At 34.6% G+C, this 21,651-nt stretch overlaps 1 protein-coding gene across 1 annotated transcript in view; it reads right to left on the bottom strand.

Annotated features, from left to right (window-relative positions):
• LOC140155990 (uncharacterized) overlaps positions 1-21,651 on the bottom strand; it is a 188,152-nt gene that overhangs the window by 16,446 nt on the left and 150,055 nt on the right. The window contains 14 exon segments of the mRNA XM_072179045.1: positions 383-491; positions 1,715-1,828; positions 2,314-2,477; positions 2,480-2,525; positions 2,981-3,126; positions 3,515-3,674; positions 4,377-4,513; positions 5,038-5,202; positions 6,286-6,458; positions 7,180-7,447; positions 7,643-7,717; positions 8,762-8,975; positions 9,292-9,412; positions 12,907-13,098. Of these exon segments, the coding sequence (XP_072035146.1) occupies positions 383-491; positions 1,715-1,828; positions 2,314-2,477; positions 2,480-2,525; positions 2,981-3,126; positions 3,515-3,674; positions 4,377-4,513; positions 5,038-5,202; positions 6,286-6,458; positions 7,180-7,447; positions 7,643-7,717; positions 8,762-8,975; positions 9,292-9,412; positions 12,907-13,098 (2,084 nt within the window).

The following is a 21,651-nucleotide window of genomic DNA, read 5'->3' as shown; positions in this document are numbered from 1 at the left end:
ATTGCCAGATGTATGAATATAAATACAAACACACAGATTTCCTCATGTCAATGTAACATATTTAAAACTATTAATTGCAGTGTAATTCATTTATAAACACATCAAAAATGTCTATTATCACATTCACAATCAAATACATACAATGGTTATTTCACTGCAAACTATATAATTCAAATGCATACTTTCACTTTAACCATTTCTCTTCAACTTTAATACAAATGAGTGCTTCAAAATAAAATGTGAGCATTATTTAAATTCTGATCCATTCTTTGTTTACATAATTGATGCTTTAAATTGTATGTCTTACTAACATTGCTTTTATTAACATAAGATGCTAACACCAATTCTGTGCCCATATTTGTCCCCTCAATTCAACACCTACCTGTTCCCCTTCCTAGATTGGTACCTTCCAAGACAAGATGTGGTCTTTCTAGCGATGGTTGAATCATCAACTTGGCATCAAATGCAACAAGCTCTGCTGCTGCTTCATTCTGAATCAAATCAAATCAAATCAATCATATGGTGAAAGCTGAATCATAAATTGTATATAGTGTATGTCACCTCACTTTAAACCAAGAAAACAGTTTAAAATACCAATTTTAATCTTTACAAATATTTTGCTGTCAATGATACTGAAAAAGAACATCCACCGCAAATAATATCATGCAAACAGTTTTGAGACACACATATCAAGAGACAATTCGTCGGCTGTATTCCATAGTGGCGTATAGTGATTTTTGGTAATTTTTTTGAAAATTGGCACATATGTTTTAATGATGTTCTCTTTCATTTTTCTAAGTCTCATCAGTCATAATTAGCTAATTAATTAGTAATTAATTAATTAAATGTATGATATAGTTACAAAGTGACATTTTTGTATTCCATAGTGGCGTATCGACCATACGCCACTTTTTATACACATTTTATAATTATGAAATATCGGCAAAAATGAAAAACATCGTATGTCATAGTGGCGTGCGCGTGTCGGACCTATACGCCACTATGGAATACTGAACGACAAAAGTAACGCCATAGGGATTATCTGGCGACGGAGGTGGCGTCTGACGTTAACGTAAGGTTAGGGTATTGCGTTTTGTTCGCTTTTCCATAGTGACGATAGTTTTATTGTCAGTTTGCCAGCAATAGTATGTATTTATTTCTTTTGAAAAATATATAACAATAAAATCTATTTAGTTTACTACAGAAATTTCACATCATTTACAAAATATAATGAATGTCTGATTTACACAACTCGATTTTAAATTGGCATTTCTTCAAACCCGATTTTCTCGAAAAGTTGTTTATTCGCGGTGCCACACTATACGCCACTATGGAATACGGACGACGAATTAGTGCAAATTTATTTGCCTATTCTGTTCGAAGAATGGACCAATGGGCACACATAGATCAAAAATAGATCAATGTGATGCTCTATGATAAAACAGCGTAAATGTCTGCAAAGTTTTCAAATTCAAGTCCATACACATCCAATGCACAGTTTCCTTGTGACCAGGAATGGCCAAATTTTTCTACTTGTCTCTCTTGACATAAAACTATAGCTTTTGACTTGTTTATTGTAAGGGTAAGGTACTACATTGGTCATCATGAAAACATGACAAAAATGTTAGGGAATGTGTGGTTTGGCAGTTACAGATCTCTGCAGTTTCCTTTGATATACTTGTGCAATAAATAAACATATGGGCGCTTAACTTACTTTCTGTTCTGCATCTTGTCCATCCTGTGTCCTCTTTGCTTTGATCACTCTTGAATCATCTGGCCAGTCAATAAACTTACTGGAGAACAGAATCGTCTCCATATGTTGATTAGCCTGGAAGGCAAGGAAACAAAAGTAGCATTTCATTATTTTCTTCTTCCAGTTTTGGATGAATTTGAAGTTTGTATGCAAACATAATATGTTAAATTTCATCAGATGTAATAGTATATATTTCAAGCACTATATGTGACTATATATATTTCAAGCACCCTATACCACCTGTTGCCAGTAGGCTACTAGAAATAAATAATAGGCACATTTTTATACACACCCATGCATATGCCAGCTTGCACTCACTTAAAATACAGATTCTAAAATATTACTTTTTTTTTTTAAATGTGGACATTTTTGCAGAACATTAAATTTGCACACTAAACACAGCTGGCAAATATGTTCCTTTACATGTCTATATAAGAAAACTCAAACTAGAAAATTTAAACACAAGCAAAGAAGTCCAAAATTGGTGACATGCGGAAAATTGCACTCAAGAAAATTACCACTTTTGAAATATTTTGTTGACTCACTGAATCACAACGTACCTTGCAAAATAGAGCCCACTCTGGTCTCTCCTCTGACACCATAGTATTTGCTTCCTTATCATTGGGGAATATTGGGTTGACATCATATTCTGTATAGTCATAGCCTCTTTCCCATATCACCTGGGCTAGTTTGACAGCAAGCTGCCTTTGCTCCTTGCCGGTTTTTTGCCATTCCAAATGTAGAGCTCACCTCCAAAGTCAAACACTATGATCTGATTAGAAATACATATAGATTTAAAACATTAGAAAAAGTTGATTGCAGTGGATCTATTCGGTAGTAGGTAAGGTGATAATGCACAAATAAACAAATTTAATCAAGTTCTACATGTAACATAAAAGAATATGCAGTGCAAGCAATACAACAAATTTTGCAAGTACCAAAATCACCCAAAAAAACTATTGTTAAACTTTGCTCACAAATAATACAGACCATTTCAACAACAATTACACAGATGCAAAAGGATTTGTAGTGAAAATCTAGCCAATTTTTATATAAATATTCCTCTTATATTTATGCTTTTGAAAGGATGAAACAGATAGGTCACCTATGTAGCCAAGTTAGTCACATAACCCTATAATATACCCCTTCCCTAATTAGGAAATGTATCTCTTTTTTTTCCTCAAGTGCAATATTTTCCAAGCAACTGAAGTATGGGGATGGCCTTACCTCCTTTGTGTTGAGCATTTTATACTTTGGTGGAGCACCCCAATAGTCATCATATGGCACTAGAGAGTCTCCTTCTAGTTTGTATACCATATTAGTGTCTGTGATGTAGATCTCATGCATCTCATCTTCATCAGGGCCACCGACATCTGCAATGATTACAAGATTAAAATAAAACTTATTATGACTTGCTATCTTTGACTTTGACTAATGTGGACTGAATTATTATATTTATTATTGTCAAATGTTAATAAATAACAGTCAGCAGGGGAATAATCCACTGACCATTTAAATTTAAGCCTGGAACCTTCAGTTTACTAAGTCATTACTCTGAAAAAGATTATGGCTGTTTTTTCCTTCAAAATCCCCGAGTTTCCCTGTCTGGAAAATGGATTTTGATTTTCCAATTAATGATATCCCAGAGTGGCTGAGAACCCTGCTGAGTGTCACACTTATTTCTTACCCAAATTTGAATTTACTTTGTGCAAAAAGGAAGATTGAATATAACAAATCCACACCCTTCACCCTACAACCAACCTGTGTATTGCTCTTCCTTTTCTAAAACCTTCATAAATTTTTTCCAATTCCTTGATGGTGTCATGCCTGTTTCTGGTCGTGGTTCCTCTACATCGATGATAGCCTGTGATTTGCATCCCAAGTCCCGCTTGGTCTGAATATGTTTGGCTATATCCGATGCCTGAAAATAAACAAATCAAACAATTCCAAGAGTCTATATAAATTGAACTGTACATGCTGTCAATCAATCAGACATTTACAGGAAGTGCTGGCAGCAGTGAAGTGAAGAAGTCAGTTACATAGTCTGATTCAAAATTAATAGGTCCTGTTTGATCTTTGTTTTGAACTTTTTTCATTAATGTTCACCAGTGAAACTAAACTAGGCAATGGGATACACATAGACTTCTACACCCTGATCAGCTCGTAATGGGTGGGACTCATAACATCATTGATATAGAATGGCATATACACAGCTGGGCGTAAGTTGTGCGTAGCACTTATGTGAACTGCCTGGATTTCAGACTTTCTAATGCAAAGACAGCTGTGCTTTGCGAATTGTGTGACTGATGCATGCTTTTGTTAATTTAGTTGGGACTTTATTGATTCATGCAGTAACAAAAACCAAATAATTATCACCTATTATGAGCTGATCGTGGTATAGCTGTAATTATTGGTAACAGGTCATCTAATTGAGACACATTGAAGTGAAGTGAGTTACATCCCGAGTTACCGGTACATAGTCTTAATTTCTTATACAAATAATTGCTCTTCTGCTTCAATTTGTCTTTCTTGATTTCTCTTCAATATGTTTTTCCCCTTTGACTTGACCATTGACACTATATATATGTAAGGATGTTCAACAACCACATACATTAATACTGACCTTTGCTTTCTCCATGACATTAGCATATTCTCCAATCCATAAGAAGAGTTGTTGAGGTGTTACCAATACAAAACAATCACCGCTGTTCAGTGATTTTGCCCTGGGTTCTACTAACCTCACTTGTACAAAACGACGACCTGAAAACGAAACACATGCATAGGTATCTTCATATTTTTATGATAGTCAACACTAATATATACCAAGATGATGTCATCATTTCTTTTTCAGATGTGTTTTCATAATCATCACAATCACATCAAGTATTTTTCTTATGCAATATTCATGAGAACAGAAATAGTGTTTACACTATTTGTAATTTTTTTGCTCTCCCTCTCAATTTAGTATAATATGTTCCCAGCATTTCCTTCATTTTGTGAATAATTTTAGGCTTCAACCCAATCATGGCTGTCAGTATTGTTCAAATACTGAAGCAGTACCAGTAATTCAGTCATGGCCAAAGTCATAGAGCAAGATTAAGTTAACTTTTCATTTTAAACTGAAGGTGATCTGAAGCTGGTGTGATAATGATGGATCATTGATGGCTTTCCTGATGAAGTCATGCAGTGTGAAAAATGTCATAGAAAACACTACACAAGCTTAATATGATTCAAAATTAAAGTCACAATGTATGAATAATAAGTGACATACTTCTGACACTTACCTTTGACTTGTATTAACATAATGTCACTGTACGGTAGTAAACTGCCCAAGTTTTTCATCTCCCTCACATCTTTGGGTTTCACTAGTTTTTGGATTCCCCTTGACAGGTCCTCTTTGCTTGCTAGACCTTTCTTTGCTGCACTGTGAAGGCCATTCTTGTTTAATGCTGAAAATACAAAGATATGGAATCAGCATGAAATACATGTAAAGATGATGTGGAATATTTGGTAAGGTCAAGGTTTTAGTGAAAATCACAGTATTGATCCTTGAAAAGATTATCATTAAATAGATTAAAAGGATTCTACTTTGACCTTTATAAAGCCACAACAAAAATCTGTCTTCACATATCAAACTGCAGTATCTGTAAAATCAGTAAAAAAACAGATGCTGTCCTTTGACTAAGGATGGTTTGGATCAGTCCTCAAGTACAAATGCAGTACTTCCAAGTATGTAACAGGCCTACAAATTTGGCAAGAATCCATTCTTAAAGGGATTCTCTCTCCTCAAATGATTTGTGTGAATCTGAATAGATTCTTGGAGATGTTTTGAGCCTACACATATTAAAAATAGATACCCTTGACAAAGTACAACAATATTCACCCCCATGTATCATTTACGACATGCAACTTGGCTTTCACTTTCTCTTCATTTAAGAAGCTCTTTTTAGCACATGAAAGTGAGAACTAGAAATTTACATGGATTTTTAAAATGAACTTTCTCATTTTGCTATAACCTACATGTAGTAGGGATGGTTTATTGTAATAATTTTATTGTAATAATTTATTAAATATACACTTGCTAGTATCACATGCATTTCCCCTACTTAATAGAACAGATGATATGGATCACATGACATGAGGTAACTGGGTAACTTGATCAACAACATCTACATCAAACTTACCCCATTATTAACAAGAATTTGATATCATATAATAATCATAATTGTCTCATCAGCATCCTGAAATTTAGGCTGTGAATCAATTTATTTCCAAAGATATCATGAAAAATATATGGTGGCACACTACCAGAACTATTTAAATCAGTTTTACACTGAAAATGATCTCATGCAAAGACATGTTTTAGGGAGAATAGAGATATTTGATTTGTTACAATCCATGACTTAAATATATTGGGGCACCTACCTTTAAGCAACAATCTCTAGTATTTCAAATTGCTTCAGAAAGGTTTAGAATTGAAAGTAACACCCATGTAAGTTAGTATATTAACCATTTATTTGCATAAAACTTACAATTTTCTTTATTATATTGTGATTTGGTCTCTATTTCAGGCAGTTCCATTTTCACTTCTGTGTATTCGCCAAGGACGGCCTGGTGGGATTTCAATGCCTTCATCGGGTTTTTAGATGGACGAACTCTACGCTGCGGTCTCAATGATCGCCGATGTGCAGAGAGGGCTTGTAACCTGAAAAGAACAGCTTTTACTGTTATTGTTGCTGTTGTGTTGTTTTACTATACTACATTGTACATACAGGGAGTTTACAATCTATTATTTAACACAAGACCAATCTCTAAAAGTTAGACCATTTGCAACCCTGTGTCAAAATTGTCTCAACAAAAGTTATATTTCACCTATTTCTATCTAGGCTGATGACCCCAAATTTGGAGCTTGCAACTCCATTCGGTTTTGCCAGTTGAAATCCATATACCCACTATGGAAGACATGATCTTAACCTCCCACACAGAGGGTGTAGATTTTAAATGGAGTCATCCATTCAGGTAACCCATTTAAAATTCCCTGTGTGGAAGATGAAGGTCATGTCTTCCATAGGGGATGTATGGATTTCAACTGGAATACCCCATGTTTTGAGGATGTGACCCACTGCATGGTTGGGAACCCCTATTAGACACAGTGCCCTAATATTGCTGACAAGCTGAAAATTCTATGATTGTTTCTTTGTCTCTGGAGTCCCATGTCTATGGTCCATTAAGGATTGCTGTTAGATTATGAATTTCTTGACCAATGGAGTATTGTGGGAAACAAATTATTCCTCCCCTCCCTGCACCTGAAAATATAACCCAGGTTACTGAAAACTGGATCATTATTTACCAGGTGACCTAGCAGCCATTTATCTTATCAACCAGCTAAAATAAAACAAGATAACAAATTAAATGCCTTCCCTTACCTTGGTTTTGTAATTTCTGTTATTGCATCAAAGTCTGAAACTGACATGTGAAATTCTGATGATCTTGTTGACATGGAGGTTTCCTGTGTTGAATGTTTCACTAATTTAGATACTTGGTGAGTACTGCTACTACTGAAGAACTCTGAGAATTTTTCGTCATCTGGTTTCATAATGGCAATCTTCTTTTGGATGATTTTGAAGTCGGGCTCAGATTCTGTATCTGTGGTGCTGCTATCTGTTGTGGAGGTTGTGAAGCCTGAAAGTTTACCTGAAAGATGCAGTAATTAAAGACATGTATTTCTGAGGCTAGGTTTTACTATAAGGTATGCCATCCATGAACTGCGCTTTCTTCTGTGATTATGCTTATGTTTTTATGTTACAGGAACGTGAAAATCGATAAGTACTTGAGCCTGTAAGCATTGCTCTTGCATGAGCTGCACTTTTATCTTATAGTTTGACCTACCTGATGATGACTCTTCACTTTTACTACTTGAACTTTTCTCTTCTTTCTTTTCATCCCCTGCTAAATTTACTCGCTCTGAAAAACAAAACATTTAGCAAAAATGCATTACAACAGGTCAAGCATTGATTTTTTTTCTTTACGACTCTTAAACTGTTTAAAACTGATCAGAAAGAGCAAAAAAGATTAGCTAAATTAGGCTTCAGTCATGCTGCCACCTCTGATGTCATACAGAACACATTTTGTTTTGGCTTCAGCCATGCTGCCACCTGTGATGTCATACACAACACATTTGGTGCACTGGCTGAGGTTTGTGGATGTGAAAGCAATCAACCAAATTAAGATCAATACAACTTAAGATTTACCAATGATTAAACATGGTATTTAGCCTCATCATATTAGCCTCTCATTCTTTTAATATAATGCTGCCTCAGAAATTACTGTACAGGTGGTATTCTGACTGAAACAGGTAATGGCTAATGTAGGATATGCACTGGCTAATGTCACCTTGGTCTTGTCTCACAAAATTTGTGAGATGCTGAATTAAATTCCTTCTTCCACTGGAGGCAAAGAAAGTGAAGTTTCTTGCAGTGATAAGCGATCATGCTGATTGGCTGATTAACAAACATAACAACAAGACAGTTGACCCATGATAGGTCATCAAGCCAGTAGAAGGGGCAGAGACTTTGCCCCTTCTGCCCGCTTGTTAATCACCACCCAATAACCGAACACTGAAGTGTTCAGAAATTTTGTTATTTGAAGATGTTTTCATGTTATTCATTACAGAAATGAGACACTTACATCCTACATGCTCCAGAGATCTTTTCAGGAGAACTTTTACAAAAAACACTGATCATACGCAACCATATTAAACATATTCAATATGGACACTGCATACAATACACTACGTAAGTAAGAGTAAAGTGATACATGATTGGTGTGAACAACCAAACCACGCCACATATCCATCTGATACGTTGTCGCCAGTGTGTGATTGGTTATGGTGTTTTTATTTACACATTTCTGAACTCATTTCCAAAGATTACCGATCAGTTCCTGAAAAGGGCCAAAGAGACAACATTCTGCATGTCCAATGTCCATCCAAACCTATGATGTACTTACTTCTAAAGGAGCCTCCCCTTGGTCTGCTCTTGAAGCTTCCACTCCTCTTGAGTGGTGTTTGTGATGTTGTGCTCACTTCAATACCAGCCTTAGTCATCTTGCCTTCTACAGTGAATTGCGTCACATCTTTCTCTTCCACTCGAGACTTCCAGCTATGCTCTGCATTGGTCTGCAATAGCTTCAATCTATCTGTGATGCTACCTGGTGTCCCAGCCTATCATAAAGATTGAAAATTAATAATCACAAAATAATAACAAAATGGACTATGGAGACTGTAAAGATTTATATCAAATCAATGTTATCCTTTTTTCACCTTGAGTTTGGTAGGTGTATTTTTTGTTGGTCATAGAGTGTATACACATGCGTACAACGGCGGTTTCAAATATTTCAGTGTGCTTGGACATATGGTCACTTGGATGCCTGAAAAGCAAAGCAAAATGCTTTTCTGTGTGCAGTGTTATTTTTTATTGTGTAATTTCACAGTAATTTGTCCGTGTAATGATTTAATAGTGATATTCATGTTTACTTACATTTTTGTGGTTATTATTGATCACATTGATCCTATCAGTAGGCCCTGAGGTTGGTGAATCTTCATATTTCCTGATTCGATTCTTCCATGTTTCTTCACCATTTTTCTTAAGTGCTGATAATCTGTAGGAGTAGTGAATAAAATATATACATTTAAGTTGAAGCCCACACAAAACAGAATCAACTAAAACCCATTTCAATTTGATCAACAAACTGTGAAACAATCATGTCCAATTCAATTAAATACTTAAGGGGAAGAAGGGCCCAACTCCACTTTTTACAACAATTAGTTAGACCTTGCATTATATTGCAAGCAGCCTGTTCTTCCTTGTGTGTGAAAGGGCCCAAATCCACTCTCTAATACAGTCTTCCAATTGCAAGTACACTTAATCATGGTTTGCATGGAAGAAAGGTCAACTCCATGGAGATGGGCCTTTCTCTATAGATAATGGGTTGAAGGGGAGTTTTGTTTATTCATAAAACCTACTTTTCACTACAATAAATATTCTTGTTAGCATTATTGCATGCTTATACTTGTGCAATTGATAGATAATTACCAACTTTCTGTAGCAATTTATAACACATGTGCTTACTGAACTAGCACTTGCCACTTGCAGTATATTATTGGAAGAAGGGCCCAACTCTTGCTCATATTTAAAGACCTGTACCGGTATATCATTTCATGTATGTAATCATGTATGTTCATTATATTAAAGGTCCCCTGAAGATGTTTTCTAAATATCTCAAAAACAGTTTTGATTGTGTTGGGCCCTTTTTCCTCTAGCTATTCAAATGTCAAAAGACATCAAATATATTCAAAATAGTACAAATATAAACCACTATTGGTTCAGTGGTTCTTAAGGTTAGCCTTTTCATTTATAAACATTATCATAGAATTATATCTATCCATACAGCGAGTGTGTGCGGACCATAAATAGTAACTGACATAATCAATTGTGTAAACATGTCAAGTTTGTATCACACAAATAACGACAAAAGATATGTAACTGTAGGTAAATATGAACACAAGACATAATGGTGTGAAATACTATTGGGCTGGCTATTCCAGTTGACATCCATGATACACCCCTATGGAAGACATGACCTTAATCTCTCACACAGTGGGTATATATTTTAAATGGAATCACCCATTCAGGTAACTCCATTTGAACTTCACACTCCTTGTGGAAAGATCAAGGTCTTGCCTTCCATAGGCATGATAGGGGTGTATGGATTTCAACTGGAATTGCCCATTACATGTCTCCTATCTTGTCAAAGGTTAACCTATCTATTACACTACAATATCATTTACATAGGACTTGCTCCTAAAGGCGTGAAGACAAGCATCAAATCACTTACAATTGCTAACATACATACAATTTTGCATTTGTACTATTAAACCATATTTGTTTATGTTATATATTTAATATAGGCAATTCCTATTGGGGCATGATGTCAATAATGTTACCAACCCACCAACAGTGTTCTAAAAAATAATCATTAATCATGTTCAACTTAAAAAAGGTTATTGATAAATCAAGTTACAGAAAATTAGCACTGTTTTCCTCTGCTTCATTTTCCCTTGTTTGTGCATTGTATACAAAATACTGTTGGTTGACTACTCTTCTTTGACAATGAAAAATAAATAAAATTAAGAAAAAAGATGGCTACCTGACAGCCGGAAAAAAAAGTTACAGAAAAAAATCATTCTTGAGTCAATTCAAAAACATGTTTAATATCTTCCCGTTTACAACAGGTTAGGTAAGGAGCTTGGTGATGTTTGTGAGATCCCAAAGAATAGCATAGAATGGCATATTGGTGATTGCAATGGGATCCTAACAATACACAGTTGACCTAGATTATTGTATTGAAGTTGTGCAAAATCATAACTTATTCATTCTATTTTTCATTTTAATTTTCACAAATTTTTGTATGGAACCAATATGCGGAACATATACTCAGGCTAAGAAATAAAATTGGCATTAACCCAACCTACCCTAATTTGTGGGAGAAAACAATATTTTAGTGTTCAGGAAAAGCACCCAAATTGGACTTTTGTTGCTGCTGTTTGAAAACTATATAGGCAAATGCACCCAAAATCACACATTTTGTTGTTGTAAAAGGGTAACACCTGCAAATCTACATTCCCATTCCCAACCACAAACACACCCCCATAAGGATGCAATCTTTAACACAACCGCTTTAAAAATACAAAATGCATCCTAAAAATAAAATATTCAAAAAACAATTTACAAAAAGAACAATCAACATGAATCCAGACACATTTAGCTGAAATTCAATCAATTTTGAAGGTCGTAAAATAAAGAAATAATAACACTCCCGGCATAGCACTAGGTGGTTCTATTATTGACAAAAATACATTTTGCTATTGAAGAAAACATAATTTCATCAGAGAAGGCAGCAGTGAAGGAATGCTATAGTTGAATCTAATATGAGCGTGTTTTTCAATTTCTCTCTGGGCTTGTTGATTGAAGAGATATACATATCGCTTACAAAAAATTTATATTATACATGTGTTAGATGCACTAAGTTTACAACATGCAGATGTACAGCTACTTGTGCTTTAATCATGTTGTTCTGTATTATTGCTATAGTATTACATCAAGGATTGCTGTATAAATGGCACTGTATGCAATTTAGCAAAACTTGAAATAATACATGTGCAACGGAACTGACTTGATCATGGACTCCTTTCAAGATCAAACTTGTTTTTGAAAAGCCAAATGAATGTATGGGGCATATTCTTCTCTTTTTTTGGAGGGGGTAGAATTTAGGTAGAGGGACAATGTTGTTTTGTTGTGCTGCCTTTAGTCATGTCAGCAGTATAATAGATAACATCACATATTTCTTCTGTAAATTTGTTAGGACCAGTCCAATAAATAAGATGGCATCAAGAATCGTGACCTTATAGCCAAAGTCAGGGCTGATTTTGAAAATCAAGGCGACCACAATGATGGCACTGATATTTTCTTTTAATTGTGTCATCATTGTAGGCAAATGATGCAGAAATAACCAAGTTCCTCCCTAACACTGATGGAACATACAGATTCAAAGTTGCATCCCTATTGGCTTATCTACATGATAATAACCTTATTCGTCATGTTCAATCTTGGTGAGTGCCACAGACAATGGGGCTTGTGCTACAGTAAACGTTATGTTGATGAAAAGTGAAAACTCATGGCACATATGATGTGTACAAACCAATAGGGTTTGTACCTTATATCAGTTTTAGTTCATAACTTGGTTATTTCTGCATCATTTGCCATCACTGATAACTCAAATCACAGAAAACCTCAGCGGTCATTATGGTTACCTTAATTTTCGAAATCAACCATCACTTTGGCTGTAAGAAACTGCTAATTTATTGTGCTCAAAGTTTTGTATATGTTTTACCATTGTAACAAATACAGCAGCAATTTATCCCCACATTTTTCCACAATTATTACCCAACCCAAAGAAGAACACAGCTCAAAAACAAGCTTATCGTTCGAGCAGAAAATCATGTTGAAGAACTGCCAAATGCAACTCGCAATGGGAAATGCAGCATTGTCACAACTAAAAAACACACTAAAACATAATATCCTTTAAACACCCACCTTTCAGCAATAGAACTAGATGTCTTCACAGGTTCCATGAATTGCTTGGCAGACCTCACCTCTTCCGGTGTTACCGGCTGAGTTTGACGCCTGTTTACCGGTGTCTTCAGTGTCTGCGGTGGAGTAGCCGGACTGTGCTGTTGCTGAGCAAGTGGGCTTTTGGTAGGGGAGCTAACTGGCTGTGTCTTGTACCTGATGTGCAAACAAAACAGAAATATAGATGTTGATTTGATCATTGTAAATTGTCAAAATAAACTTACATGCAAGCTAAAGTACACCACCTTTTAGTTTTGCAAGAAGAGCAATGAAGACATGAAAAATGAGAACCACAAGTGGACAGAAGCTTGGGTAGATGTTTCCATAGCAACATATCACCAAGATGGGTTATCACAATATTCTATCTCCCTGCCTTCCATGCCAGCTATAAAAGTTGTGTGGCTAGTCCCATTTATCATAATTCATGTGCTCCTTTGAATCATCCATGTTATGGTAAATACTGTATGTATCACTGTCATTATGTTACATAGTACTTCTGGGACAAACTATGCCTGGTAATTGCGTGGGCATATGGATGTATCATTGTTGAGTTACATTTTGTATTTATAATAATTGAAGCCTAAAACAAATAGCTTATATCTCAAATTAACAGGATCTACCATAGGGGTATATACATGTAAAACAAATATTACATTCCTGTGATATTTGACAAAAATATGTACAGTGAAACCCTCATTGAATTATATGTGTTCTTCCACTTTACAAGCCAAGCAAAATGTTACAATTATGGATGGTTTAGACCTACTTTTACTAAAATGCTAATAATATTAATTTGTATATCATTTCACATAATTGTGACACTAACTAAACTGATTGCTAACAACCTACCCACCCACCCACAACACCACTCCCAATCCATGACCAACCACACCCATTTACACACACTTTCAATACACCTCCAACAACAACACCATGTTAAACAGCTGCTCAAAATTGCGAATGAGTATAACACTAGTTATATCATACGATTTGCAATCAAGCCGACTTGTTCTGTAAATAATACATTGTAATTAACATGGCAGAGATACAGGATACATAACAAATTGGTGTTACCTAGGACATGTTACTATCCCATGTTACTATGTTGTACGTATGTACATTTGTTCTGGCCAGACATATCAATATTTGCTAATTGCCTTCTTCAATACTGTATAGACAGTGTTGTCTTATTAATTCTAATTCCATTGAGTTTATCAACTTCAGTTCACTTCCGACCTGCTTTTAACCTATTTGCAATGTAAGAAGAAATGCAGGCTTTTTATATTCAATCGGACTATATCCAAACCCTACATTACACCAATATAAATTCCCTTTCATCTGAGGGCAAACCACTCACAGCGCAGGAAATACACAATATATTACGAAAAATCAACATTATATTGGGTGTAGGCCAACAGCATTGCAGGCTTTAGAACATGTTTTTAATAAATTTGTGGTACCATTTTATGTTAATAATAACTGATAAATGTGTTTAATAAATCACTATATAATTCACACAATGCATATTAATAACAGAAGAGTGAATTCTCACTAATTAAAGAGTCTCATCAAATTCATCTAAGCATCAACTTTTTCTCTAACATACTAATTATACAGTGCCTACATTGTATGCATGATGCATATGAGTAATGGTTCGTTATAAATCGTTGTTCCAAATTAACACACCACTCATTTTTCACAGTTATAAAACAACACATGACAGATACAGTTTATCAAACCTTGTACTTAAACCTACATGACTGTATGGGAATGTACTATTATTACTGAATATTAATTTTATTCCATATTTGGTCAACTTGCGGAATAAAGGAGATGATACCTTCTATCAAAAGGTACCTAAATGGACCTAAAATGTTACTTCTAATGTTAGGTGTGATTTTTCATTGCAAAAATTGGTTATAAGAAAAAATTGAACATTGTATGGGGAAAAGTTATTTACTCACAAAGAAAGAACAATGCCAACTGACTCTCCTATGATTTTTGTTCAGCTGATTACACATTTTGTTGTACAAACAAAAATAACTATATTTTGTGCAAAAAATTTAAATTAAAAATTTCTGTTATTTACATATCATAATATCTGCAATTCAATATCCAAAATGGCAACAAAATTTTACTCCTAAGTCAATGTGTATGCATGACTTTGCATGTAATACTGAAAGAATCACTTTGCATTAATAAAAAAAGCCAACCCAATTCTTCTTATAAATAACAAATTGATCATCTATAGTTGAATAATTGACGTACATAAATAAAATATTACTCAGCATCTGTACTTTTTCAAGTAACAGATGTATTACAAATCATGAGTCTATGGTACAGATGTCATGCCATGTATACATCAAATAACACAGAAATACAAGTCTTTTTATTTGGTGTTTTTACTTATATTATTATATTTATGAATGTAGCTTGCAACATCATCAGAGCATCTTCATTCAGCTTATTATTTACAAGTGTAATGTCGCTGCTAACCAAGACTCTAAACGGGTAACTTTTTAAGAAAGAAAAAACAACCTTAAATACTATATCAGTTTACACACTCTGCTTCAATGTAGGTTGTTTTGATTTTTCATTTGAATACCTCCCTTCATATTTTTTACTTTAGGTATAATTTTGCAAAGTTTTTTTAATATGAAAACACACAAATCTACAAAATAAGGATCTATTGTTTTGAGCAATTGTACTCAAATATTGCATCTAACATTTGCTGCTTAAAATATATCATGTTTATGTGTTTGTACCACCATCAACCTGCTAGCATAATATCTTTTGCCTTATTTGATTTAGGGTCAAACTAACAATTGAATACCACTGTTGCTATAGTTGCCAACTGTGTGACCATGTAAGTAAGTGCAAATTTTCACCTTTCCTGGTGTGACAGTCTATGCATAAAATAATACAACATTGCCAGAAAAATCTGTGATTCTTTTATTCAATAACAATATTTAGTACAGACATGTACATGTAATTTGTGCAATGCATTGAGAGGCCAAGTCATTTTGCAGAAATGTATTGAGAATCGCAAGCCTCAGCCAACTCAGCTTCAAGAATTAATTCCCAAACATTGTGCAATTCCCATTGAAATTGGAATTGATACACCCCAATGGAAGACATGACTTTAGTCCCTCACAGAGGGCTGTAGATTTCAAATGGAGTCACCCATTCAGGTAACCCTATTTGAAATTCTCACTCCTTCTGTGAAAGATTAATTTAAAGTCTTGTCTTCCATATGTCTTCAACTGGAAGAGCTCGTTTTTCGGACTATCTCACATCTTGAAAGTCAGGCCACTTGCCACCCCATATCAAAATTGCATTTCGTTCATGTATGCCCATATTGTTAGGTAGTTTTGTGTCATACATTTTGAGCTTCCAACCCCATTAAATGGTGCGACCCCCCGGGGGGTCACTCGCATACCAAAGTGGTACGCATGCTCGTCCCCAAAAACGTGTGGCGGCGGCGACGTTTTTAGAAAAAAGGGTGCTTTTCGACGTTTAGGGTATCTTTTTTCAATTTTCATAGTTTTTTAAGAGTTTATGCCATTTAGGGGTCCATTTTAGTTTATTATGCCAAATTACGCCATATTTTAGGGGTAAGATTTTCAGAGCCTTACGCCAATAAGGGGTGAAATTTTTCTACACTGATTACGCCATTTAGGGTCCATTTTTGAGGTGCTGGGACGAGCATGCATACCACTTTGCTAAGCGAGTGCCCCTCCCCCCTGGGTGCGACCCATTGGTTGTCAACCACCATCCTAGGGCCATGATGACAAGATAATGTACAAGTATGTTTTGTAACACCTGCCTTTAATTAATAACATGTTCCTCATCGCGTTATCAAGATGCATTTCATCGGTAAGTGTTAAAGCTTTTCATCTTACCAGTAGCCAGCATCCCAATTGACTCCCAGAATTGAGTGCACCACTTAAATTACTATACACATCACCAAAGACACACTACCACTATCGATTAATCCAGCAAACTCCATTTGCATCACCATGGTAACATAATGGCAGTATAAGAGCAAATATTAATGCAAAGGAAACATGGAATAAATAAACAATGGCAATTATATTTTTCTATGGCTTGACATACCAATTTATATGACACTGACTGAAGGTTGCCATCAAAAGACAATGGAACCATGATGGTATAGCAATGACCCTGATTCAGCTGCAGCTCTGTTGCAATACTGCAGTGTATGATACCATAGATTTTAAATAAATCTATGATGATACTGACTGAACTTACAAATTTATCAATAAATATTATGAGTCAAAATAGATAACATAACAAAGCATTCAAGCATTCATAAATTGTCAACACTGTATATCAAGCACTGAGATCTCAACCATACTAATGTAAGACAATAAAGAATGAAACAATATGTACAACTGGTGCAGTCTAGTATCATCATTTGTTCTCGATGCTCTTCATAATTAATCTTTCTGGGTTATTTTTCATCAAATTGGCCATTTATTAAATTTTCAATGCCCAAATGTAACCCGTAACCCGCCAGTCCAGACACGTTTCAATGAAGAATTCAATCTAGTCCCCGGCAAAACGACAAGGACACCAACCACACCATCGTTGTAAATTGCACTCTCAATTACAAGCTAACCAGCCTCTGATAATCAGCTAAATATGCAATCGTCAAACCCAAAATCCAATTAAATAGACAGGTAGACTAGAGCTTTAGGGTAGAAAGAATAATTTGATTTGCTTGCTACGTGAACTGATTTGCCGATCATGGCTCATGATTTAGCTTGCCTGCGGTATGTTTGTATTTGCAGGTGTTATAAGTCATAACATATTTAAGATCATCTATTTAGTGAAATATTGTTTATTTATGGCAAATTAAACAGTCCTTTTCTCTTAATAATAAAGGGATAATAATTATATAACTTGCAATAAAACACCAACAACAACAACAGCAGTGGCCCATTTTTGCTGTTTGTTTATGCATATATATGTTTTATTTCTGCAGTCTGCACTATACAAGGAATTGACATAAAGAAATACACAAAGTGGGTACAAATATATTCCTGTGATAGACTTTGGAATTTCAATATAAAAATGTACCAGGAAATACATCAGATATAAATTAATTTCTATCATATAGGGCCTAGACAAACTCAATGTGTGTTTCATACTGAAGCACTGGACTATAATATTCCTATTGAATTATACACTTAGACCAACTTGGATGCATACCCTCTTTAAAATGCAAAAATGAAATAAGGAAAGAATAAATAGGCACAGATCCTTCGAACCTCAGGGCGGAGTGAAACATATTGCTGTGTACTGCATAAACAAATACCTGCCAGTTTGCCCTATACACATATCATCAAAGGACAAGATAGTTAAACCATTGATATTCACACTGAAAAACACTTAAAGGTGAAGGTCCCCCCTCCTGAGGTGTGCAGTTCTCTTTGTGAAGCAGTTCAATCTTTGGTTCAAATCACGGAGAGAAAAAACTGAGGGACCTGTGTGTCAGACTATCATCATGCGAAGCACCCAGAGGCTATACACTTATCTCTCGGATTCACTTATCAAAATAAACATACGGTTACAGATCTATTTTGAGACTGCCAGAACTATTTACACTCAAAACTACTGGAAATGTGCAAGATTATGTTCTGGGTCTGGATCTGACTGATGCTTTCCACATACATTGACGAAATAAAAACATATGCTTGTATGATATGCCACAATTTGCAACTCCTCAAATAAAAGAGTAAGATGTTGACATAGCCACTCTTCATATTTACTGAAAGCAACATTCATTCAACATTCAGAGTTAAAAGTTCAGTTTGATGTCAATGCTCTCATTTTAAACACATTTGTACATGTAGGTTTCAGATGATTGGGTTTCTTGAATAGTTAAATTCTGGTTTAAAACTAAAAAGAAAATGATGATTACTGTTCAAAATAAGTATTTATAAGAAAGTATTAAAACTTGATACCATAATTAACCCTTCACAGATAATGCACATTATACCACACAATTTGAAATCGGTGTCATGTATTTTAAAGAAACATAACTCGAAGAATTAGATGCAAATCACCCTATCACAAATTCTTAATTCCCTATTTAAATACTTCAAAATTGATTTCCTTTTTATTTCAATATTTATTTTTCAGTTCATCAAACAGGCATACCTGGTGCTAAGCAAAGCAATCAAAATTCCTCAAGAGATTACAAAAGAAATGCTATTGACTTCTTTTCAACAAATATAAATGTTAGGTATTTAGACCTATTTAATTTCTGAATGTGATTTGATCTGATTTTGGAGTGGTGTTTACCTGATTTCATCTCAGGTATTTACATACATGATAATAGTCCCAGATTTGAAGGTAAATGGAATTGAATCCATACATGATATACCAAAGGAGAACACCCTATAGTAATATTTATCAACATGTAGATTTTTGAATTTTTAGAACAAACATAAATGTGACAATAAAGCAAAAATATGACAAAAATGTGAAAAGCAGATAAAGACAACATACACGTAGGATTTAACTAGGCATGTTCAGACTTTAATCATCACACACATGAGGCTGTCAAATTTGGAAACCATAGTTTTATGAAATAGATATAAATGATGATTAAATTGACATGATTTATTGTACAGAAAATAATCTTATCATCCCTGTATCAATCATTGCCCCGCTATTGAAACAAGTAGTTCTATGTTCAAAATGATTATGAAAGTTGGATAAATTTTGGCTTCATACATTTTAAAAGTAATTTACATGCTAATCCACAGATTTCTCCCCATTTTGTCTATCCTACTTTCTGTGTAAAAACTGTAAATAAATGTTAACTTTTAATACTAAGAGCCTCAGGAAAGGAAGCACAAACTAATCCCAAAGGTTACCATGGTTACACAAGTAACAATTATTTGTCAAGTTTATTTGTTTTCATCTCAATTCACATCAATGTTATAAAAGATAAAAAAATGCAAGATAAAGAAGACATGATATTACTATAGCTAACCATAAATACATGAAGAGTGAAGAGATGTGGACGCTGCAAAGATGCACAGAGTGAAACTTGTGGCACCTTTTTACAGTCTATGGTGGCACCAACTAGATGGAAATTTGGATTAAATGAAGAAAATACAGAAACTGAAACTACTCAATATCAATTGTATTTAAAAAGCTTACAAATAAAGAAACATGACTAATTTAAGGATTGAAATAAATTCCACAATTTATATTGAAACCATTTAAACACAGTGTGAATCCTTATAGGATTAATATGATAGACGCTACTGCTAATGATAGAATTCAAAATCAAATTTAAATTATTTAGTGCACGTCAAAATACCATTATAGCTTTTTAATTAAGATCACAGATGGCAAATGCTAATATCCTATGAAATAATCAATATGACTTTATGTTAAGTGGAAAGAAGGACCTATTTTGATTAGCTTATAGCACTGTGTAATAATCAAAGCCAGCAATATGTTACTCTTTTAAATTCCATTTATATTTTCAATTCAATTGAATTCATCAGTCAAGCCTCAGTGCAAAAAGTCCTCTATTTTAATTATATTAAGACTTTTGCTTACAGCTTCTATAGTGTAAACGAAAAATCTATATGCCAGTGTACACACTGTTCCTTCATTTAACCAGGCTGTAAGAAGAAAGTCTTCTTCATCAACCTTCCATTTTACTCAGTCCTAGGCTGTTCTCCCTTCCATGTAAACCCTAACATATTTTCTTTCATAAAACAATGTACCTTTTTTCATTGACATACTTTTTATTCTGCTTAAAGATGCCCCGCTGACTTTGGTACACCTTCATTCATTCAATGTCTTTTCTAACTTTCTTTCCAGGATCTGTGGTCCAACCATGTGTTACCCTCATATAAAGTGGGTTCAACTGGTGGGCAAAGCATATTTATAGTATACACTCACTTCCTTATAACATTTAGAGCCAATCATGTTGAAAGTTCACTGTTTCATAACTTAAGAATTGATGGCAAGGATGCCAAGATTCACCCAATAAGAATTCTTTCAAATTCTATGTGCTTGCCCACCTCTCCCTCCCCTAGTCATTTCCAGCCTCTGACTGTATACAATGTGATCATCATGTTTTGTGAACAGAACATTTTTGTTTCCTGTGACAAAATAAATTTGAAACATGATACATCTATAAAATTGGTTGAACATGTAGGATTGCAAATATTTTTTTAATGTTTGACATTTTAAATGTAAATAGTGTCCTAATTTACATATTGAACCCAGGACGGTATTATAAATTATGGAATTACATGTATGTATGGAATTATATATTCAGGGCTCAGTGCAACAAAGACTCATCTCCATACACTGGCGAAGTTATGTAAATAATCAGATTAACTACCATAGCAATAGTGAAAACAATTTTTGAATATATTGTGCTGCACTGGTACATTCATGCGGTACCTCTGCATTGAACCATATCATGCTGATCACTCACACCTATAGATTAGTATCTTTGAAAAGACTGGTATTGTATTCAATCTAAGATTACAGACATACACAGGTGATGAGTGCAACCTGCTTGTAGTGCAGCGCGATTTATTCAAAATTGTTTTCACCTATTGCTATGGAAGTTAATCCAATTTATTACGTAACTTCACCAGCATATAAGCTTCCCTGGGTTCATGTAGCTCGAGATACTCTAGCTAA

Source organism: Amphiura filiformis, chromosome 6, assembly GCF_039555335.1.
Source record: "Amphiura filiformis chromosome 6, Afil_fr2py, whole genome shotgun sequence".
Taxonomy (NCBI): Eukaryota; Metazoa; Echinodermata; class Ophiuroidea; order Amphilepidida; family Amphiuridae; genus Amphiura; species Amphiura filiformis.
Note: the sequence above shows the minus strand (reverse complement) of the source record. Positions and strands in the feature narration are given on the sequence as shown.